This window comes from Protopterus annectens, chromosome 4.part0 (genome assembly GCF_019279795.1).
Source record: "Protopterus annectens isolate FY-2018-M chromosome 4.part0, PAN1.0, whole genome shotgun sequence".
NCBI lineage: Eukaryota > Metazoa > Chordata > Ceratodontiformes > Protopteridae > Protopterus > Protopterus annectens.
The window spans coordinates 79,375,112-79,400,289 of record NC_056733.1 but is presented as its reverse complement, the minus strand read 5'-3'; the positions used below and the strand labels follow the sequence as shown (position 1 = coordinate 79,400,289).

Below are 25,178 nucleotides of genomic sequence, written 5' to 3'. Positions count from 1 at the left end.
GAAGTTTGAGTGGCCCTTTATGGTTGAAATGTTTTGAATTGGGCAGTTTGTCATTATTGGTTCATATGATTTGTTTCATTGCTTAAAGGAAAAATGTTCAGAACTATAAATTTAAAACACACTCTAACAAGTGGCGCTGTATAATACAAGGGATATAATTAATTTATCGTATAGTATAATTAATGCAGTCAGGAAGGTGAATCAAAGAACTTTTGCATGGTTCTAAAAATGTGTGCAAGGAGCCTATGATCTGAAAACAGCCCAAAGTTAAACTTACCCTGCCACTGGCCAGATGCATTTTCTTTGAATGTGGGTTTCAATGCTGTTTCAGTGAACATGGGTTTCAAAGGTAGAGAAGTTTTAATGCTAAGTCTGTTTTCATTATAAGACTATTGCTTTGTTTAGGTTTAGTAAAATGTCTATCAGTGTTTGTGCTGTAAAATTTGAAATAAAAGTTGTAAATTAAATCCAAATATCTGTAATCATTGTAGAAGTAAAGCATAAAACAGAATGCACACTGAGAGATTTGAACAGTGTTTATGGCAAATGGGGAGAAATAGCCAAGTAATGGAACAGTGGAATGGCTGCGTGGGTGGGGCTCTGGGTTTTCACCCCCCTGCAAAAATCATGCAGGCTCCCTTGCCTGCATGCTAGTCATTTTGTTTGAAACTATACCTAACATGCTAGTGCCTGTGTTGCAATCTATGACTATCAGCGTATTAGTTTTTCTCTTGCAGACTGTGGCTATCATATCAGTCATTTTATTGAAGTCTATGGCCGGCATACCGGTCATTATGTTGCCATCTGGGGCTAGCGTGCCAATCATTTACTGCAGTCTGGATTTCAATCCTGAAGCAATTTGGTCTAATATGATTATTTCAGTCCTTTTCCAGAATGTTATGAACAAAGACCACATGATACTCATACATAATTACAAAAAAGGCAGCTAGATTGTTTTGTGTTGACTTTTATCTTTTGTGTTGACTTACCATACACTATCAAATAAATTGTTATGATTATATATCATATGATTATAACAAAATTCATGAAATTGTTGACTGCTGATTTTACAGGTTGGACAATAGCTGCGGGATGTTTACACAGGAAGAACTTTGAAGAAAGTGCAAGCACTGCACAATTGAAATGTTTAGTATGGTCATCTTTTCTCCATCTCTGAAAGAGTCTTAACATTATAAGTATAATGCTCAGATATCACTTTAATCATCATTTCTTTTGTTTGAATTATGAAATGTTCCCTTAGAAAAGTGGAAAACAGTAAAGTAAAATTAATACTTTGTATTTTTAACAGGTCTTAAAAGTGCAACATCATATAGCCTCTCTGTTAAACAAAGTTTATTGTTTTTAAATGCATTTATTTTAATGCAGCCCAAATCTCAAATATTTCAGTTAAAAAGAAGTGGAGTGAAATGCGTTCTCTGGAATGATGTGACATGTATAGCCAGTAGTTTTACTCTCCTTCAAAAAAGGTCTTTAACGTGAAGTGTGAATTCCACTTGTAGGTCTCTGCAAACTTGTAAACTTGTATAAAGAGATCAGGGAAAGTTTCAAAAACCTCCATTGTCTGTGCCTCCTCAGACCTAGAATAAAAAAGAAGTAATAATTCATGGCTTACACCTTATGTAATGTTAGGTCTCACAGAATCAGAGTCTGACAATATAGTATAGATACTACAGTAAAGATGTAAGATTGAGCTGCAGACATCACATGGACCTGAATAATATGGTTCCCATAACCCTCTTTGCATATTGCACAAATCTGAATATCTCACTTCAGCAAATTAAAGCCTCAGGGTCAACCAAGACTAGAGAAAGTAATGTCTGGTAGCCTTACCTGCTTTAAAAAGACTGCATAACTGATATTAATGGTAATAATGCTAATAGCAGTAACAACAGGAATTCAGATCACTGTTTGGAATGCACATCATAAGAATATTTTATGCAGGTATTAAGAGGTGTTTTGCTTGCACTGGTTCGTTCAGTAGGTGGCATAGTTGCCTTTGATGGTAGGATAGAAAAGGCTCTGGGTTCTATTCCCCACAGCAAGCTCTTAGATTCACATTCCAGTACTCCTTCAGCGCCATCTACCAGACTGCTAAATGACGGCTCTATCTACCTGATCTATTGGCAATTCAAGTGGCTGTTAAAGACCCCTCTAGTACTTGCCAGTGAAAACAATAGGATCAAGATCTGTGTCCTGGTTAGTTGTTCACTAGACATTATGAATGCCACCTGGGGTCTCTACTGAAAAGAGGCTTTATGTCTAATGAGATCTACTCAGTCAGTCAAAATGAATTGATTAATCCATTTTCATGGTCCGGCTCATGTTCTGGTACCATTAAACCAAAGCAAAGCTTTCACTGTATTCATATTACTAATCAGTTTTGGCTCAGATGGGGTGTTAATCAGATCAATTGCTCAACGATGCAACATAAGCAATGAACTGTGCCATTTCTTGCATTCGGTTTTGAATCTGCTAGATGTAGAAGTGATTGGCTCAAGACAGAATGAGAAGCAAAAGCATTGATAGCACAAAAGTCCAAATCACAAAAATATAAAAAATATAAATTTTGAGTTTCTGAAAACTTGATCAACTGATAGGGATCTACACACACACACGCACACACATATATGTGTATGTGTGTTTATATATATATATATATATATATATATATATATATATATATATATATATATATATATATATGAATGAGGGGTGGGAGTGGTAGAGGGAGGGTGATCCCATCTGCAAAATGCTTTAATGGTTTAACAGTGATTTTCATAGTTTGCTGTTTTCATTTGATTTGCAGTTTATTTTTTGGAGATTTGGGAGAAGCGGTTCCAGGTTTTGGATATGTGAAAGGGAGCCATATTAGCAAATCAAAGACTATGTTGTATTATATTAAGGGGATTTTCTGCAGTATATATTGTCATTTTCATTGTTTTTAGATTTTTGTGGTTCAGGCTTTTGTGCTTCAGTCTTCTAGGTATAATTTAATACATAGCTGCCCCCAGTCTTAGATAATTTGAAAATTGGTTAGTTGTGCCACCTGCATTACTTTGTTAGAATGTTTTTCCACAGATTCTGTTTGTAAGGGGAGCTGGCTGCCCCTTTTATCTCCATCTCCTTTAGGACTGGCTGGGATGTGGAGTTAAGGGGTTTAAAGCCACCCTTACAAACAGAATTTTGCGTTTCTGAAAACTCAATCATCTGATAGGGGTATATATAAATATATATATATATATATATACACACATATATATATATATATATATATATATATATATATATATATATATATATATATATATATATATATGTGTGTGTGTGTGTGTGTGTGTTTATGTGTGTGTGTGTGTGTGTATGTATCTATGTATGTATGCGTATATATACACACACATATATATATATATATATATATATATATATATATATATATATATATATATATATATATATATATATATATATATTAGCACTGAGATGACCTTACTCAAGGACTGCACTTCAAAACTTCAGAATTTTGTTAAGCACTGAGAATTTTTAGGGAGCTCACACTCTTGGAGTTGGTATATTTAGTTAAGGGGTGCAAGGGAAAGTCCCCTATTCCAGCCAGAATGGGTTATACATTTTTGTCATGCTTTATTGCTCCATGTTTTGTGACTTTGTGTTTCATTCTGCTCCTGTGCACCACTCCCTTTTTGTAGTTGCATAAAACTGACTGTGAATTAAATGTGCATAATCTAGGTTTTGCTGTCATTAAAAGTACAGCAGACAGACTCAATCCAAGCAGATGTGAGTTTGCTGCTCTCACCCTGAGCAGTCTGAAGCCAAAGATGAAGCGCTCCCACTAAGTCAACAGTTATCCCACCACCTGCAGAAGACAAAATGACAGCAAAGCAGAGTACAGAAGAGCTGGGAGAAAAAATGTCCTTTTGATAATTTTTTCCTGATAACTACAATGTTTTGTGCCCTTTTCCTGGTAAAACCTGGAAACAGCATTTAACACTACCGGCACCCTTATACCATGGGTGAAGCAAGGTGAGTCATGGATCTGCCCTTTGCATTTGAATGTTCTGACTTATGTAAAGTATGATTAGTTTCCACTGATACTGGCATGGAATTTATTAAAGATTACACAATGTTTAGGAACAACAGGCTTAGTGATAACTAGAGAGCTGAAGTCTCCTTTAGTGTTGCACTAGTGTAGTATGTGCCTGACTAGGGAGAGAAGGCTATCAGATGGGTTTATATCACAGTCAGTGATACTAAGACTTACTTCTACAGCCTGCCAGTGCCATAAACACCTTGCCTTAGGTCATTCAAACCCCATTTAATAGCAAGTAGTCAGTGATACTGGATGTGTACATCTAAACTGGACAAATAATAGCAAAGTGAGCTGCACTGTTGAGGAAGAAGTTGAAACACTAGTATTTTGTGAATATAATGTGTATGTGCTATATTGACAAAACTGCTACCCTGATTGGCTAATGACAAATCTGCCTCATTCAGTAAGGAAGGTGGCCTTCCTATCAGAAAACACGAATCACAATTTCATTACAAAATACATTTTGCCTGGGCTTAGGAATAAGTGTTTTCCTTACAGGATGACCAGACAAAATATGGCAGCACCATGAAAAGAAACAGTACCTCAAGAACTTGAGCAAATAACCAGGGCTCCACAATGCACCACAGCTGATCCAAAGCTGTCATCTTCCTCTCCCCACTCTCATCCTCATTGATTTGAAAATCCAGGCCAAATTCTTCTTAAAGAGTGTACACAACAGAGACCTCCAAAGCAGACACCCAAGCAACCGCTACCCCAAAACAAAACACGTGCAACACATATCTCACAAAGCCAGTGTGCCGAACAGTCACAGCCCTTAAGACTAAACAACACACCTGATACACTTGTAATAGGTGACTCTATCGTCAGGCACACTCGCGTCCTGGCCACCAGGCTGAACAAGGAGAGGGTCACGGTGAGCAGCCTGTCGGGCGCTAGGATCTGCCACATAACACAAGCACTCAGGTCACTCCAAGGCAAGTACAAATATGACTCAGTCATTGGCCATGCTGGTGTGAATGACCTGAGACGTACCTCCCTGGACTACATGAAAAGAGACATAAAGGAGCTCTCTGAGCATGTAGCCCAGGCCGGTATGACCCTGACCTTGAGTAGCATCTTACCCTCACCAAGAATGATGCCACAATATGAAGACAAGATGATCAATTTCAACAATTGGCTTAAGTACTGGTGTCATTCAATGGGGATCCAATGCCTGTCAGCTTGGGATGATATGCTCGACAAGCCACGATGCTTCTCTAGGGACGGCTTGCACCTGTCACCCCTGGGCTTTCGGATATTGGCAAAGGCTCTTGCTAAATAATTGTGCCTTTTTTAGGCAAGGCTCAAAAGACAAACCCACCACCATAGGTATCACAAGGGATAAGAAACTAAGAGTAATGCTACTCAACGCCAGAAGTCTAAACCTCAAGATGCACGCACTCAAAACTCTCCTTAGCATGGAGAACATCGATATCTGTGCAGTAACAGAAACCTGGTTCAGGGCTCCCGAGAGCACCCCAGCACTACCAGGTTATACCTCATACCATGCTTTTCGGCCCCAAAACTTGGACCGAACCACAAAAGGAGGGTATTGATATTCATCAAAGATACCCACACCTCCAGGTTGGTGGCAAAGCACGAAGCATCAGAGACTATCCATGTGCAACTAACAGTGGGTAAAACTGCCTTCCAGTTTATAGCCTGCTACAGACCACCCTCCCAAACCCAGGAACCCCACTCGGCCTTCCTGAGAACACTGGAAAATATGAAGGTCTCTCCAAACACCATTATATTGGGTGACTTCAACTACCCAAACATAGACTGGGAGCATTACTCTAGCTCCAACACCCTAGCCCAAAGGTTCCTAGAATTTATAAACTCAAATGCTATGGAACAACTTGTTACCACTCCCACAAGAGGGGAAAACATACTGGACCTGATCATCACCAACATGGGGACTCTATGCTCCAGACTAGAAGTGTATCCCTCACTGGTAAGATCAGACCATAAACTAATCTCACTGGATATTCACATCCCGACCCCACCCCCTGCCCAGAAAACCACAGTGAAAAACTTCTCTAAAGCAAATTTCACACTCCTCAAAACTGAGGTGGAATCCTTCAAAGCCCCTGGGCCTGTGGAAAATACGGCCCAGACCGCAGAATCCTTTACAAATGCATTCTATGAACACCTTCAGGAATGCATGGATCATGCGATCCCAAATAAAACCAAGACCCAATCCTCCAAAGGCAGACGTCCTGTCTGGTGGACCCCAGCCATAAACAAACTATACAATAGAAGGAGGAAGCTAGTAAATGATAGAGCAAAATCCCAAAAAGGGAAGGCATCACTGATCAGTATTAGCAAAAAACTACGGGCACTCATAAAATTGTCTAAGGCCAGCTTCGAGAGAAAAATTGCACAGGACACTAAGGATAATCACAAGGCTTTCTTTAGTTATGTTAGGAACCTGGGTGGTAATTCCCAGATATGCTCAGAATTAGTCCAAAATGACAAAAAATACACTGAACCCACAGACATTGCCAACATCCTAGCTGACAGGTTCAGCTCAAACTCCCCCCACCAAAAGGGCAAATATCTATCCCAGCAGAGTGCTGCCCCTGCCATCTCAGATGCTCAGGTAAGAGCCCCCCTCTCCAAAGCAAAAACACAGCATCAATGGGACCAGACGGTGTCCCCGGCTGCATCCTACATGAACTCCAAGAAGAGCTAAACCCAAACATAAAACTACTGTTCAGTCTCAGCCTTACTACAGGATATGTGCCCAAAGAGTGGCGTGCAGCAACAGTGGTCCCTCTCCATAAAGGTGGTGCCTCAACGGATCCTGGAAACTATCGCCCCATAAGCCTGACTAGCTTGGTCTGCAAAGCTATGGAAAGGATCATCATGGACCTCATAAATAAAGATATTGGGGACCTACAGACACTGGATCCTACCCAGTTCGGCTTTGTTAAGGGCAGATCCTGCCTCTTAAACCTGGTTGATTTCTTTGAAACAGTCACCAAGGCCATTGACGAGGGGAAGGTGGTCCACACAGCCTACCTGGACCTCGCAAAAGCCTTCGATACAATAACCCACTTGGGCATTATAGATAAGCTCACCAGCTTAAATATAAACCCCTATGTCACTAGATGGATTGCAAACTGGCTCAAGGACAAAACCCACATGGTTAGAATTGCTGGAGCCATGTCAGACTCCAAACCAGTTACAAGTGATGTCCCACAAGGCTCAGTCCTGGGACCTCTCTTGTTCGGTATATATTTCTCGGAGGTACAGGCCAACACGGAAGGACTGTGGCTGACCAAGTTCGCAGATGACTGCAAACTGGGCGCCATAATCGACTCTCCAGCCGACACAAGCATCCTCCAAAAGGGCTCATAGAAACAGACAACTGGTGCCAGAGCCATGGCCTCAAGCTAAATGCCAAAAAGTGTATAGTCATCCTTTGGCAAAAACAAATTACCACATAGGTGGTAATCCATTAAGTACAGAAGAAGTAATTAGGGACCTGGGGACCCAAGTTGATAGCAATCTCTCATTTGACAACCACGGCCAAAGTGGTTAGAAAAACATTTTATATAGCCCACCTAATCATGAAGGGATTCACATCTAGATCAGGGAGGTCATTGTGCCTCTTTACTCATCCCTCATCAGGCCCATAATTGAGTACAATGCCCCTTTTGGGATGTACCTTACCAGACACCTGCAGCAACTGGAAAGACCCCAAAAGTACCTCACCAAGAGGATCAAAGGGCTCAAACAGATGCCATATGCTGCCTGGTTAAAGAAACTCCAGCTCTACTCAGTGGCATACCGCCTGTTCAGAGGCGATCTGTGCCTGACGATAAAGCCATGTCCAACCCGGAATTAATGGACATGCTGCACCTCAGAAAATCCAAATCCCATCAAGCTACGAGACGTGAACCTCAGCACTGAAATAAATAGGACATGCTGGAGGGACAGATTCATAACCCAGAGGCTCCTTCACTCTGGAATAAAATCCCAGTCCAGGTTAGGCAGAGTCCCTCATTGACTCTATTCAAGAGGAATCTTGATGAGTGGATGGGAGATCATAGGTTTACCCCGGGTATCACTTCTGTGTCACTGTTAGACAGAGGCACAGTATACTAACCTTGAAAAAGGGCATAGCAAAATAAATTTAAAATGGGTGGCGAAAGCCAAACACATTCTGGCTAGGCTTATAAATGCCCTAGGGCAGATAGCCTAGTATGAACCTATGAACCTATGAACCTATATGAAACCATTAACAAATGCAAAATCTCTCTTCATGCAAACAGAAAACAAGGGCAGTGAGGAATGTATGGCTCCATACTGAAACTCAACACTTGAAACATTGAATGTCAAAATTAAGGAAAAAAGACAGAAACTGCTGGAAGAATGAATATTGAGCATCACTCTTCTCCTTTAACTGTTTTGTTTTGCAGGGAGTAAGCCCACCATACCCCCTCGACTTATATATACCAACTCAGAGACTGCCATATCTCAGAAAAAAGGGAATATTCTGACAAATGTCAATCTCAGACTTCCTATATATATATATATATATATATATATATATATATATATATATATATATATATATATATATATATATATGCAGAATGATGAATGTAGCTCAAGCTATTGTCTCACTGTTGGCATTTTAATAGCCACGGTGAAGCTGGACAGTGTGATTGTTCATCATAAAAAATATATTTTGATGCTGTCAACTTGGACACTTTTCTTGCAAGGTGTTACTGTTTAGCTGTGTAACTACTAGCTAAGAAAACATTTTATTTTACATCTGTTAACTAGGTAAGTGAACTGGAAGAAAACCTTTTTCAGCTATGACCTAGGCCAAAGGCAAATGTGTTGTAACAAAAGCAATATATACATTAAAATGTAATAGAATAGTACAGTTATACACAGATAAAACTGCAATACAAAATGATATTCAGTGAGAAACATTGTACAATCAGTATTTCTTGAACAGTTTTAGAGGTACATAGATGTAGTTGCAAATTAACAAAAACTGCAGAAAGCAAACAAAATACTCAAATTATTGCATTTACAATTTAGTGACAGAGAGTCTGAAAAGGAAACATGATCATATTGGGTCATTATGAAAGAAACCATCTATAACTGCAGAGGGAGACAAACCAGTCACAAAGACTTCTAGCCTGTAACAATTGCACAAAAGGATGAAACTTAATATTGAAAATTTTGGCACAAACACTAAAACGCAGTATGCATGTAACCTCACATCTGTTTACACGCTTACATGCGCACGCGCACACACACACACACACACACACACACACACACACACACACACACACACACACACACACACACACACACACACATTCACTCTGCAGTACAGTCAGACATCATGAAAATCCAGCCACCCACCTAGTGGGTTTACTCTGGTTTACTACTATAATGTTGACTGGATATGTTTTGACAAACCCATTTATAACTTAAATGTCACACTCAGCAAACATGTGTCAGTGCTGGGCATTTCACTGCAGTAACCTAATATACACACTGGCTGCAGGGATCCTGGGTTCAAGTAAAGACTTGAACAATAGATGATCATCTTGGTGGGGGGTGCAGATGGTGTGACAAAGCATGAGGCAGCTGACTTTTGGGGGGCATGATATTTAGTTCCTGTGTGTGATTCTCAGGCTATACTGAGTCCTTATCTCTGTTCTTGGCACTGTACATGTTCACCATCATTGCTATGAATAGGTTTTATACAGGGTGTTGGAGGCCTCATTACAAAGGTAGGAAGAGGCAAACTTGGACACAATAAGTCAGTTAATAAATAACTTGAAAGAGTGTTAGGCTGTAACTACAGACATAATTAGGATTATAACATACAGTGACATAGTTTCACCCCCTCTTCTGTAAATAGCAGCAGGCCTTTAGCTGTTCAGTCTTCCCTTTGCTATTTAGCCCTCCAATACCTGGACTGGTATTTAATCCAGGGTCATTTGAGAATATGGAGAGAAGGTTCTGGCTCTGCTAGTACACTGGTACCTAAAGGAATTAGGAACTGTGGTATCTTAGTGAAAAGTTCTGACTTCCCATTGGAAAATGACAGCTATCACATTCATGACATGCTTTGAAACAATGACCAGAGGACAAAAGTTTGATATGAACATTTTATAAACTGCAAAACATTATCAGACTGTATTTATCAAATTAAGTGCATTTTTAGTATTCTTTCTAACATTTTTTGGCTTCCCTACACAAGCTTGAGGAGAATTTGCTCCAGCATAACTAGCTCGCAAAAAAAAAAAAAAAAAGATGAAAGACATAAGGCTGAATGCTATTTCCCATAGGAAATCATTCACTGTTGTGATTTCCAAGTGATGGTTCACTTTTTGTAAGTTTATAGGCAAGTACTAGGCTAGCTGCCCTTGCAGGTAATTTTAAGCCTGTCCATTTTCCCTTTATATGCTTGAAATAACCATTTGGTTAGAGATTGGCCTTATCTATCCCATGGCCAATAATTATATATTACCCCTACTGAGATTAACTGGGATCATACCATAGATAATTTGAGGGGATCCTTCCCCCATGCATGGGTTAATGCATTTAGGTGCTGCCTGTGTGCATTAGTAATACAGGGGGCAATACTGTGGTAAATTTTCTATTTCCCATCCACAGATCTAAGTTGCTTTTGGATATGGACAGGGATGAACTTATTTTATGTGGATAGGGCATCTGTTCCACAGTAACAATCTCCTCTGCAAGACATGCCTGTCCCTGCAAACCATCCTATTAATGTTACAGAAGAAGTTTAGGTCCCTAGACAGAGTGTTTGTAATTCGATTTAACTTGCTGATATGCAGTAAATCCATTAGTAATGGGTCAGAGGATGCCTTGTATGCCAGACTCAGGTCACGTCTTAGCTGTCTATAGGATACTGACTATAGTGACAGGACTTTGAGTCAATACATGTAGGACACATCATTTAGGTTTTGTATCCTTTTAGTAAAGTATCTCTGTGGGTGTTCCAGTTCTTGCATGTGTCTAGACAGATACCTGTCAAAGGAGGCATTATATTTACTGATTGGCCTAATAAGGGCTGAGTAAAGGGGATAATGACATCTCTAGATCTATAAGTTCCCAAATCCTGAACAACTGGGTCAACGTTTAGGGGAAGATTGCCAATGTGGTAGTTCCCTTGGGTAGGTGATTTCCCAAGCCTTGCCTTGGTTGCTTGTTTTGTTTTTAGTTCAAGCTCAATGTCTGGATTCATCTAGCTTTTTAAAAGATGTGTCTTGTTAGTTGGACTGCTTTCTGCTGTCTTTTGTTCTTTAATTCTATTGATTACAGGGCCTATGATTTGCTCTATGCTTTGTGAGTAATTTGAAATAAGACTAATGTTGTGGATACATTTTTAAACTTAAAGACAATAGTTCTTAAGGTCATTGGTTCATAACTGCTTACTAGGTTATTGCTATATGAGGATCTTAAGAAGCCTATCCTTGTAATTCACAGGGTAAATAATTAGCCCTTACAGTTTACAATAAGAGTATCCAAAGACAAGCTGAACAAGTATATAGTGGGATAACTACGTTTCCCCTATCCATGAGGACTACTAATGCTCATCTGGGGGTGAATTTGTGGTTACTCATCTGTTCTTCCAAATTACATTTGAGTAGAGTAAGAGAAGTGCTTTGCTTTATGTGGAGTGGAAGATGGTCCCATAGGAGTGGTATACTCTGTGATACATACCTATCCCTCCAGCATGTTCTACTAATTTTCCAAAAAAACATTTTTGGTCTCTTGAGCAGGTGTTTGTGACACCACAGGATTTGCAAATGTTTAATAGGTTTGACAGAATAAGGTCTGTTCAGACTGTATAGATGAGGCAGGAGTTGCCTCTCAATAGTCTGTATAAAGATAGACAAGGCTTTAAGGTAGTCTGCATAGCTTTTATGATTAGGCCCTTTCAGTTGTGACAAATATTTAAACCAAGAAGACTATATTTAAAAGGCGGTCACTGCAGTTCGTCAGTCACAAACCAGAAAAAACTTAATGTAAAATTATTTATTTGAAGCGCTTTTCGTTTGCTCAGTAAGCAAACTTCTTCAGAAACCATATCAACATTTAAAATACATATAAATAGTCATGGCAGTTGCTGTTTAACCAATCAAGTCACTCAGAATTACTTTACCACTTTCTTAAAGGCATATAGGTACATCAATGCTTGTCCCTAAAGCAAAGAACATTCATATCTATAAATGAAATGATGAATTCCAAAAATATATCATAAATAAAAAATAAAAAATAATACATTTTGAAAATTAAGTGTAACTATAAGTATAAATAATAAATGACATTATTAAAAATTAAATGCAAAAATCAAATACATACATATGGTAACATGCAATCAAACTACAACTGACTTAGTGATACAAATCTCTACTTCATTGCCTTAAACTCTTTAGTTTTAAAATGCTACTTATAGAGCATGTTTCATTCAAACCTGGATGATTGTAAGTGTTTAATCTAATCTGCTAGGCTAACTCCAATACTTCCAGGCATAAAGATGCAGGACCACCTCATGTCTTGATTTACCTGGTCAATAACTAAGAATTTAAAACTGTGGTCTACACAACACTGAACATGCTTAGCTAGAGCACTGTCTTGCTTCTTCCTACTGATGGCATACTGATGTTCATACATTCTTTCTCGGAGCCTACGCTCCATTTTGCCTACATAAAACGCAGGACAATGTTGACATTTAGCTAAGTAAACCACCATCTTTGAATTGCAATTGTACCTTGATTTTAGTCTAATGTGAAACCCTCCCACTATAGACATACTTGTGATATCCACAAACTTACAATAGTTACAGTTTTGACATTTGTACATCCCTGATTTTTTCGGAAAAATCCGGTGTTGTTGTTCAAGTAATGCTTTCAGGTTTTTACCTCTCCTGAATATAACTCTAGGCTTTTCACCCATTTTTGTACAAATATTAGAATTAGTTCTAAACAAACCCCAATTTTTCCGAATAATATCTATGCAGAAGTGACTATGCATACTATATGTAGTGATAAAACTCGGTCCAATATGAGTAGGAACAGCAAGATTACATTCCATATTATTAGACAAGTCTAAGACTGAATTTGGTTGCTCAGTGAACACTTGTTTAATGTGTAATAAAGGTTTATATGTACTATTCAATCTCTTATATTTAACTTCATTTATCAAGCTATCTAACAAGCTTTCAGGGTACCCTCTATGCAAAAACATGGATTTCAATAATTGGCATTCTTCCAAGAAGTCTTGATCCTGAATAACAATGCGTGCAGCTCTCACTAGTTGCCCTTTAATGACGGATCGCTTCTGATGGTATGGATGACAACTTGAGAAATGTAAAAATGAATTAGAATATGAGCTCTTTCTATAGATGTTAGCTACAAAGCATCCTAGTTCATTGTTCTTAGATAACCAAATATCAAGATATGCTATTGCTTCCGTATTAAAAGTAGCTTTGAACTGCAAGAACTGAGTTGACTCATTAAGTAATTGCAATGTGGAATGACTAATCTCAGCGTCCCCGTTAAGAAGGATGAAAATGTCATCCAAATATCGTGTGTAGTAAACTATCTGGTCACTGAGGCTTGTGTTTTTGAACACATATTCAGATTCCCAATAAGCCATTACTAAGTTCGCTATACTTGCCCCACATGGGGAACCCATAGTAATACCAACTTTTTGTAAGTAAAAGTTGTCGCCAAACATGAAAAAGTTGTTGTAGAGTATAATTTCCAACAATTCAGTAACTCATGCAATCTCATTTACGGAAGCACCATTTTTCTTTAGCAACAGACTAACCCATTCAATCTCAACATCATGGGGAATACATGTATATAAATCCTTCACATCTACTGTGAGGAAGTTATGGTTCATATTAAATTCCAAACTTTCTATTTTAATATTTTTTTGACCCAAATAGTGTAATGCTTGACCATGAGTTCTAAAAGGTCAAAGCCTTGGCAGTCAAATAATTCCAAAAGTTCTTTATGGAAAACTGAGTTAACAACAAGTCCAGTTGGAAACTGGTGGTGCCGTGAACCTTTTGGCAGTACATTCCGCATTGGTTGTCACGAATATGTCTATAGTGGGAGGGTTTCACATTAGACTAAAATCAAGGTACAATTGCAATTCAAAGATGGTGGTTTACTTAGCTAAATGTCAATGTTGTCCTGCGTTTTATGTAGGCAAAATGGAGTGTAGGCTCCGAGAAAGAATGTATGAACATCAGTATGCCATCAGTAGGAAGAAGCAAGACAGTGCTCTAGCTAAGCATGTTCAGTGTTGTGTAGACCACAGTTTTAAATTCTTAGTTATGCTTAGCTGTGGGGCTGGTTCCTGTTGTTTTTATTCTTTTTCAAGTGGATTTGTGTATGTTATATTGTTCTAAATTCTTAGTTATTGACCAGGTAAATCAAGACATAAGAGGTGGTCATGCACCTTTATGCCTGGAAGTATTGGAGTTAGCCTGGCAGATTAGATTAAATGCTTACAATCATCCAGGTTTGAATGAAACATGCTCTATAAGTAGCATTTTAAAACTAAAGAGTTTAAGGCGAAGAAGTGGAGATTTGCATCACTAAGTCAGTTGTAGTTTGACTGTATATTACTATATGTATGTATTTGATTGTTGCATTTAATTTTTAATAATGTCGTTTATTATTTATAATTATAGTTACACTTAATTTTCAAAATGTATTACTTTTTATTTTTTATTTATGATATATTTTTGGAATTCATCATTTCATTTATAGATATGAATGTTCTTTGCTTTAGGGACAAGCATTGATGTACCTATATGCCTTTAAGAAAGTGGTAAAGTAATTCTGAGTGACTTGATTGGTTAAACAGCAACTGCTGTGACTATTTATATGTATTTTAAATGTTGATATGGTTTCTGAAGAAGTTTGCTTAGTGACAAATATTTAGACAGGTACACACTGAAAGAGGCTTTATACTCAATGATCAGCCTAATGAGTGCCAAGGACAGTGGAACAATTACATCCCTAAATCTGGTTACCATATCTTTAGATATAAGCTATGATGCATTGACCAAGGCTTCCTTACAATAGTAAATACATGGTGATTGAAGGACAATTCTTTGTAGACATAGGTTCCAAGATCTGTAAGTATGGAATAACTTTTCGTGGGGGGTACCAATGTAATTTTTACAAGGGGAGTCATTCTAGCTGAAGAATATGATTATACACTTATTGGCATTACGTTTTAGTCCATGGTTTTGAAAACATCTGTTTGCTTGAGCCAGGTCCGCTTGTATGATCCTGGTGTCCTTTAGGGAGTTTACAAAAGCACCAAGTTTGTGGTCATCTTTAAACTTGGTCAACAACCCTTAACATTAACTCTGACAACTGAGAAATAAATGGCAGATAGGAGTAGCCCAAAGACTGAATCCTGTGGCACTTTGCTGGTGACAGGTATTTTGGAGGAGGTATAGCCACCTACCCTTACTTCCTGGGTTTTATTTGTGAGCCAGTTTGCCATCCAATGAGTTAATATTCAGCTGGGAGATGTTATCTATGATGTGTGAATGTGGGATGGTGCTAATACCTTTGCTAGGTCCAGATATGCACCAAGCAATGATTTGCCCTTATCCATTGCCTCAGTGACGTTTTTCAAAAAATCATCCAGGCAGGACTTGATCTTGATGAATCTGAGCTGGGTTGGGTTGAGAGTTTGTAGATTAATTATATCCTTATTTATTAGTTCCATAATGATCCTTCCCATAGCCTTACAGATGAGACTGGTCAGGTGTATGGGTCTGTGATTACTCAGGTCCATTTTTACTCCACTTTTGTTCAAGGGAATGACTGCTGTTGTCCTCCATTCATCCAGCAAAAAGCCTGTTTTGAGGTTAATATTGTATAGTCTCTTTGGTGGGGTGGGTCTGACTAGTCATTTTTCAGCCAACCAGTAGGTAACTTGGTCTGTTATCCAGTCCCACAGACACAGACAGCACCTTGAGAACTTGTTCTTAGATTTGTAGGGAGTGTAGTTTTGGATATTTGATATGAGAATAGTGGAATAGAGAGGGTGCAAAGTTAAGGCTTTGTGGTTATATTTTGCCTGGGTGGATACTTTTACCTCATGTCTGGTTTTGATTCATTTGATCATGTTCCTTGTATAGTTTAGCAAGATAATGTTTAGCTTTTTGAGAGTTAGATTTATTTTTGCATGCAATGATTTTTTTTTCTTTTATTATAAAGCCTGTTTCTGTTAGGGTTCCACCATAGCAGTTTATTTTGGAGTCTGGGGTAGAAGAGTTCTATGCATTTATTCACATATGCATGAAACTTGTCAGTAAAGAATTCTGCATAAGCAGTGGAGTGTCGAGATGGAGGGAACGTATGCATTTAGACAGGTCATCACTGTTTTAGTAGATTAGCCTTTGCATAGTCTCTGAATAATAAGGCATTAACTGGAGGAAGTTTCAGTCTTCAGTCTTATGGTGAATGTGACAAACTTGTGGTCTGATTTTACCACATGGGAGATTACAGTTGGTGGAGAGCAGAGCTGCCCAAAATTGGTAAGGACCAAGTCCAAGATTTTATCTCCCCTGATTATGGAGAAGACTAACTGATCCAAGGACTTTGTACTGATGAAGTCCAGAAATCTCTGGGGATCCATGTTTGAGGGTATATAATTCTGCCAGTTTATGGAAGGACCATTGAAACCTTCTAGGAGAATAGTGTTTGTCCTAATATACAGGGACTCCATACTGGTTAGGTGGGATGTATGGCTCAAGGAGGATATAGAGACAATTCTATAGTTAGCTATGATGTGATAAGGAGTTTTGTTTATGGTAAGTTAGATGTAGACAAGTTCCGGGACATTATTTTGTCACAGAGAAGTTCTGGGTCATTATTTTGTCTAACAAGTCTGGAAGTGAGTTTTTTAATGTTGAAACACCTCTGCCTTTAGCACATTTGTCTATTGTTATGAGCCTGCAGGAATGATAAGCATTGAGGATCTGCACTGATGGAGTGCTTTCACCAGTCGACACATGTTTCTGTGACAATGCATATATCAGTGTTTTCCAGGGTTAGTAATGCTTGCATGGTGTGGAGTTTTTGTTAAGGATACTAGCAATGAGCATCAATACCTTAATATTGCCTGGGTTCTCTTTTAGTTATTTTGAAAGCTTTGGAAAACTGACATCGCCTAAAAAAAGACACCATAGGAGTGAACAATGTTTTGGCCAATATATAGAAGCCTTGGGGTGAGATGTAGGCCATCCCTGATAAAGGAGTTAGGACTGTCTACCATCTCTTCACAGGCTGATATATATTGTGTCCCCTGTGGATAACATTAGAAGCTAAACCAATTGTTGAAGACAGTTATCTTTTGTTCATACTACGGCATCATTCTATGCTGTTCTTTTTTTTCTGAGTATCTCTATGTCAGGAAAGTAAAAAAAAAATGCATTGCATTTCTTTTGTTCTAATATTTCATTGTCAGTATTATCTTTTGTTGTCTGCTGTTAACTATAATTCACCTACCAAATTCCCTCCCTCTACTCTTTCATTGCTAGTGCCAGTAAGCAGAAAAGTGTAAGCTGTTTAAATATGTTTAACCACCCATTGTATTCCATAGAGCCATAATACTGACTGCTTTTCCTATAAATTTTCTTGGAAACTCCTCCCAGTCTCATGTCATCTGCTTATACTAATAGAGAAAACTGGGATGTCTCTCCCGTTAGACTGCTAAAGCATGAGTTACCTTTCTTATCTTCCTGCCTGCTTAGTGCACAGAAGGTTTAACCCTTTTTTTACATATTTCTTTTAAAATGTAATCATCCTAGTGTTCTAGTATACAGACTCTTTCTACAAATTCACTTCATTAGCTCTCATTAGTAGCCCTTTTTCTCCAAGTACTAAATATCATGAAGTGACAGTTTAGCTCACCGTCTGTTGCAAGCTGCTCGTAACACACACAACAGCTGTTTGATTCATCCTATAAACTTCCATATATATATATATATAGGTGCAAGTAGCTACTAACCTTGGGGGACAACCTCTCTCCAGCATGTTTTCAGTTCTGACACTCATCACACACAGCCATGCCCACCATTTCATAGACAAACAAATAAGTCTTCTTATGCCACGGTACTAAAAAAGTCCCCATCTGAATCACAAAGGCCTCCTAGCCAAAGGTTTGGTATGTAGGATACCGAGCGTCACACTTAAAGTGCAACAACACACTCAGAAAACACAATTGCAAAAAGGAGTCACTCAGCTGTCGGGCTAAATCCCTTAAGGCAGCAAAGCTGAGAAAGCACATCTGGAAACATCTTAGTTATAGCTGACACTATAGTCAGACACACAGATACATCACTCACCAGGTTGAGCAAAGAGAGAGAGGTCTGCAGTCTCACTAAGGGCCTCAAGTCCCTTAACCCTAAGTACATATATGACATGGTCATTGCCCATGTAGCCAAGAGTGACTTGAGACATACCTCCTTGGATCATATGAAGAGGGACATGATGGAGTTCTGAGAATATGCATTTGAAATTGGTGTGAAACTAGTACTGAGCAGTATCCTAGCATCAACAAAAATGATGCCAAATACAAACAAAAGATGATTGACTTCATTCATTTCCTTAGCGTTAGTGTCTTTCTAAGGGGATCCAATATATATCACCCTTGGAGGAGATGACAACCCTGACTGCTTTTATAGGTATGGCCTGCAGGTCTCTCCTCATGGTATCCATATATATATATATATATATATATATATATATATATATAGATAGATAGATATATTGGCAAGAACCTTTTGTCCTCATAGTCCCTTTTTTAAGCAACACTCAGTATGATGGTAAAACCACACTTACTACAAAGTCCTTCTATCTTTAGACAATTTAAAGCAGCCATGCCTCACAAAATGGATTTGTAAAATGTAGCACTTACTTTTTTTAACTTTGCCTTAATAATTCCTGAGTTTCAGCTGTTTCAAATTCAGAAACTGGTGCTCCGTGTCATCTTCCATAACATGATGGTTCTCCCTTCTTACCCTTTTGCTCTTATATTGTGCAGATTCACCTTGCTGGTAACAATGATGATGCTAATTAGGTCTCAACTCATTGTTTCTGAATTGCAAAGTTGTATGATGAGAAAACCTGCTAAGCTCCTTGCTCATTTCTCTTTGATGCTGTGCACATGCCTGGGTCTCTGCAGATCCCTTACTGTGACTATACAGTCCAGGCCAGGCCTCCATGGGGATCTGTAATTCAGCAATACAACCTTATGTATATGGAGTCACTGTACAGCCTGCTTTCTTAACAGCACGGGCAAGGATACAGGGCTGCCATGTTTCACACCTTAAAGTGCCATTGTGAACCATAATAATACAGTACCTATTTTATCCTACCATGGCATCCATTGCGCAAATAAGATGCCAGTCACTGCACAGCATTTTTCATTGTGATTCTTCAAGGTGAGACATTATGGCTGGAGAATGAGAGGGAAGTGCTCCTTTTAGAGCTCTAGGTGGTGTGTGGTAGAGACAGACATTTTTCTCTGCCTCTGCAAGAGGGTTATCAAGGGCCTCAGTATGAGACCAAACCCTGGAATAGTTTAACTCAGGCTGGCACCCATGCCTCTGCATTCCACACATGGGGATCAGTGCCATCACCATTACAATGGCATGAGGTGCAACAATCCTGACCACCTTGTCCAATGGCAGGATGAAGTTAAACAGTGGTCACTATCTATGTGCTCCAAGTAGAACTTAGCTATACATATTAGCTGACAGTGCATGCTATTCAGATATTTCTCTTCATTGTCTCTGAAGCTATTGTAGAGAATAGACAGCTACACAGGAGGAGACTGGGGCATACAAGAGAATGTTGGATGAATATTCCTGCTTCAGAATGTACAGCTTTTAATACTGAAAGTGGTATAGATAGAGTTTCATACAGTGTTAACTTTCATAAACCAGTACCACTTCTGTGATAACTTCCGTAGTTCAAAGGTAGCAGTATGACTGTTGAATGTTACTTGTGTGTGTGTGTGTGTGTGTGTGTGTGTGTGTGTATCTGTGTGCGTGTGTGTGTGTGTGTGTGTGTGTGTGCCCGTGCGCGTGTGTGTGTGTGTGTGTGTGTGTGTGTGTGTGTGTGTGTGTGTGTGTGTGCGTGTGTGCATGTACTTGCATACATCTGGCCATATACTTGGACAAGTGGCTCAAGATGTTAAGGCTGTACTTCACATATTTTGATGATGCCTGTGGGCTCACATCCCACCCTGTCATGCGTGTTTTGATAATGTTTAAAGTTTAGGTGTCTTTCTCATTATACAAACTACAGCATTAGATGTGGGAAATATGTAGGAGCAACACTTTATTGATGAGTGGTCATTTATGCCACAGACAACCCTTGTCAATAATATATATTTCCTTTGCTTATAGTACCTGTGAGGGGAATATATGTTTTATCAGCATTTTTTCTTTGTATATGTACATTGGTCTCAGATATTCAGTTATTGTGAATTGGGCTACAGAACCCTGCTGGTTTGTTCAAGTAGATCATCACATTAATCGTTTCCCTTTCAGAATGCAGGTGATGATGGTTGTGGGTTAATGTCCTGCTGTCACTTGTCAGTGCGTTCAGCCTTTTTAAATTGACAGTTGTGTTGTTCAGATATTTGATGCAACTCAATCATGCTACCAGTACATGCATTTTTTCATTGTATTTGTTCTTCTCTCTCCCTCACCCTCTTTGTCATTATCCTATTATACACATTTATTTTATTTATTATTTTGTTTCTCTCCATTTAATTCCTATTATATACAGCAGCATTGTATCCTGCACCCATCCCTGTGGCAAGGCCCGTTGGCTCTAACAGATGGCAGTAGCAGCACCAGCACCAGAAGAAACCAGCACACCTGAGCTACAGCCTGCCACAGTCAATGCCACACCTCCTGCCCTACCTGTACCACTCACTACAGGTAACCCAGCACCAAATGCTGGGACTGTTGTACCCACTAGCAGCAGTGCCAGTGGAGGTGAAACCTTTGTCATTCATCAGCAACTGGCAGACATTGTAAGGCAGATAATAGACAGGAGGTCAGACGTCTGAATCGACCATGTAGAGAACCTCCTGCAGGGACTCATTGAACCATGTCACTGTCCAGCACTGTCTCCACCATCTGAGACAGGGCCCAGTTGTGAGGCCACCCAGGATGCTGAGTAACCTCTCACTGGATCACGGTTGTCTCAGACTGCAGCTGCACCATTCCATCCTATCCCCCAGTCCTGGTTTCCCCCTCCCTTTTGTGTCTGTATCCACCCCTGCTAGTTTTACAATCCTTCCCTCATTATTGCCTTTCATCTGTTTGTCTGATGTCTCCTTTATGACTGTGTTCCCTCTCCTTCACTGGGTTGCAATACCCCTGTCGGTCTTGTCTGTCTTCCCCTACTATCTCTCTTAACAGTCTTACCTTCCTCTTATTTCTCTTCCTTCCTTCATTCATTCCTCAACTTAAGTAATCTTAGTGTATGAAAAACTGGCATCTGTCCCACAAAAAAAAAATATTTCCCCCACCTGACTCCCCTCCACCTTGTTCGTTCCTTTGCTGTTCACTTCTGTTCTACTCTCTGCATGCTTCCCCTTTTCATCTCTTTCCTGTAATGCCATTTCCACCCTTTAATCTGGTCAAAACATTCGATAAACACACCTCACTCATGCTATGTAAGGCTTCTAAATAATATTCCTTTGTGCCCCTACTGTGTGTGGCAGGGAGTGATGAGCACCATCCATGCCCATGTACAACTGATGTGCACTCCTACTGATCGTCATAAAACAAAGAGCTATGCTCCCATATTTCACATCAGCTGACCACTATCATACACTACTTATATTGGCCTTTTAAGGCACCAGCTGCACAAATGAGCTGAGGGTCATTACTTGGCTGATGGCACAAATGAAATCAGGTATGACCATAACGTTTTAAGCACTTCTATTTGCAAGGTATTACACTGCCAACCATACCGCTCTACTGTCCAGATTTTCAAAGAATGTACAGATTTTTGTCTCATATTTTTGGTCTGTTATTTATAAAATTTTGGAATTTCTGGCAGATTGTTGAGGACTGAAGTCATTAAGTAATGTCATACATTTGAGTTCCAGACTTTATTTTGTTAGGAAAATGCATACTAACACAAGGCCTGTTATTCTAGCAATGGCTAAGCTTATAAGAGTAATATTTAAAATTGTGACCTGATTTTGAACCCTCCCTCCATTCATTTTGGCTTTTTCCAGATTTCTTCCATTTAGAGGCTGAGGAGCATGCTGCCAGCTATGACTTCAGATAATGACTTTACATACCAAATGTGATGACCTATGGATTCATTGCTCTATGTTTTACTCTGCAAGTGAGTGACACATAATTATGTGTGCTTCCCTGAAGGTGTTTGCCTGGCTGCTGCTCAGCATGTATCTGAAGTGACGTTGGCAATATAGGTGATGAAGGTTGTGGGTTCAAGTTCCCTGTGGATTGTATGCTTTAGTTTAGTTTTTCTTTTCATTCTGCAAGTGTGTAATGCTGATTTCAGGATGATATGTGTGATTGTTGTTACAGCTAAACAGGTAACTGAAGTACCTTTAACAATGCAAGCCATGAAAGATGAGATTTGATGTCTCCTATGGGCTGTATGATTTAGTCTATTTTTTCTTCCATTCAATGTGTGTGACACACAACTATTGTGTGTTTCTCTGAAAACTTTTGTCTTACTGCTGCTGTAGCTCAACATGTAAATGAAGGGTCTGTAATAATTCAGGTGATGCAGGCTGTGGGTTCAAGCCCCTAGGGGTTGCATATGGGCACATCTTTGTTACTGGAGGGTGGTTGTTTTGTGACCTTTTCATTATGGTACTGGTAAAGTGGTCAGACTCTGATAATGTTGTGCCTGCATGCTGTTACTGTATTTGTATTTTTCTCTCCACTACCCACTTTTTCCCTCTCTTTTCAACTATACGCAGTCATGTATTGTTTTATTGTTTAACTCTTCAGTTGTTTTACAACTGTATGCAGCAGCACCTAGACCAGCATCCCTGCCAAAATCCAGGCCTGTTGAAACAACCTCAGTGGCTACTATACCACTGCTAGCAACATCACAGTTAATGGTATCTCTCCAGCTGCCACACCCTAATAACATCACTGTTTTTCCTCTGTGTTACTGATACCCCCTTCTTCATTGTCTTCCATAACCCCAGCTGTGTCATCACCTCCCTTACAGTCTTGCCTATTTTATTTTATCTTAATTCCCTTACTACCTACCACAACTTAGTTTCTATTTATGTATAATATCTGTTTCTATATATATATATATTCATCTATTCTACCTATCTACCTATATAGATAACTATAGATATATAAATTAGTGTATGAAGGACAAGCACTACTACTGCTCATACTTACCTGCGGCGCCCCATATGCCTACATTCTATTCCTGTAGTCCATACTGCAGCCACGGGCAGGATATTTAATGAGCTGCTCATCAGCTCATCTCACACACACACACACACACACACACACACACACACACACACACACACACACACACACACACACACTCACTCACTCTCACACAGACACTCACACACACACACACACACACACACACACACACACACACACACACACACACACACACACATACAGTCTCACACAAACACACACACACACACACACACACACACACACACACACACACACACACACACACACACACACACACACACACACACACACACACACACACACACACACACACACACACACACACACACACACACACACACACACACACACACACACACACACACACACACACACACACACACACACACACACACACACACACACACACACACACACACACACACACACACACACACACACACACACACACACACACACACACACACACACACACACACACACACACACACACACACACACACACACACACACACACACACACACACACACACACACACACACACACACACACACACACACACACACACACACACACACACACACACACACACACACACACACACACACAGACACACTCACTCTCACACACACACACACACACACACACACACACACACACACACACACACACACACACACACACACACACACACACACACACACACACACACACACACACACACACACACACACACGCACACACGCACACACGCATTTATGTATTCCCTGACAAATGAATGTTAAAATGTAATATTAGTGACATACTTACAGACGTGCTTCTGATAATACAATAAGGACCCCCCCCCCCATCTTCCATTATAGAGCTCTGTGAATTATCATATGGGCATCCTCACTGATTAGTATTACAGAGAGACAGAGGGAAACAAATGTGATTTGGCTTCTATAAACTAAATGAAAGATATTTTGTGACCCAATTAAAGCTGTGTGGATTTCTGATTAAAACAGCTGATATCCTAACTAACTGTGGACAAGAGAAACATGAATAGGCTTTCTGATAATTACAATACGAAATGATGCATGCTCTTCTTAATGACAGATTGTTGAGTTTTATTTATTTATTTAACATTTGTTTACTGGGTAAGTAAAACAGTCCAATGAGCCTTTTTTAACCATGACCCATACCATATAGGCAAACACAACAAAAAATATAATATTTTGTACACTAAAATTAATAGCAAGCAATCATAAAGAATAAGATGCAATAGATAACGCAGTTCATCAGCTAAGACATAGATTAAAGAAGCAAAACTTGAAACATGCACAACATTATGAAGAAAGTTATAAAATAATATTGATAACATACTAAATAGGATATGTTTTAAAAGCCCAATCCCATGTAATTAAACAAGAGGGTAATTCTGTGTGAGGATGATAAAGTGCTGCAGAACATCTTGTACTAAAGTTTATATACCTGAAGCCAAAGCATAAACACAGCATCTCAAAAAGCAGATAAATAGATCCTCCCATAAT

At 39.3% G+C, this 25,178-nt stretch overlaps 1 protein-coding gene across 2 annotated transcripts in view; it reads right to left on the bottom strand.

Moving 5' to 3' along the window:
* Nucleotides 1–1,336: 1,336 nt before the first annotated feature.
* LOC122799199 overlaps nt 1,337–25,178 on the bottom strand; it is a 215,204-nt gene continuing 191,362 nt past the window's right edge. For both annotated transcript variants that reach the window (XM_044068102.1, XM_044068103.1), the window contains one exon: nt 1,337–1,598. In XM_044068102.1, coding sequence (XP_043924037.1) covers nt 1,469–1,598 — 130 coding nt within the window. In that variant the 3' untranslated portion in view covers nt 1,337–1,468. The remainder of the gene's footprint in view (nt 1,599–25,178) is intronic.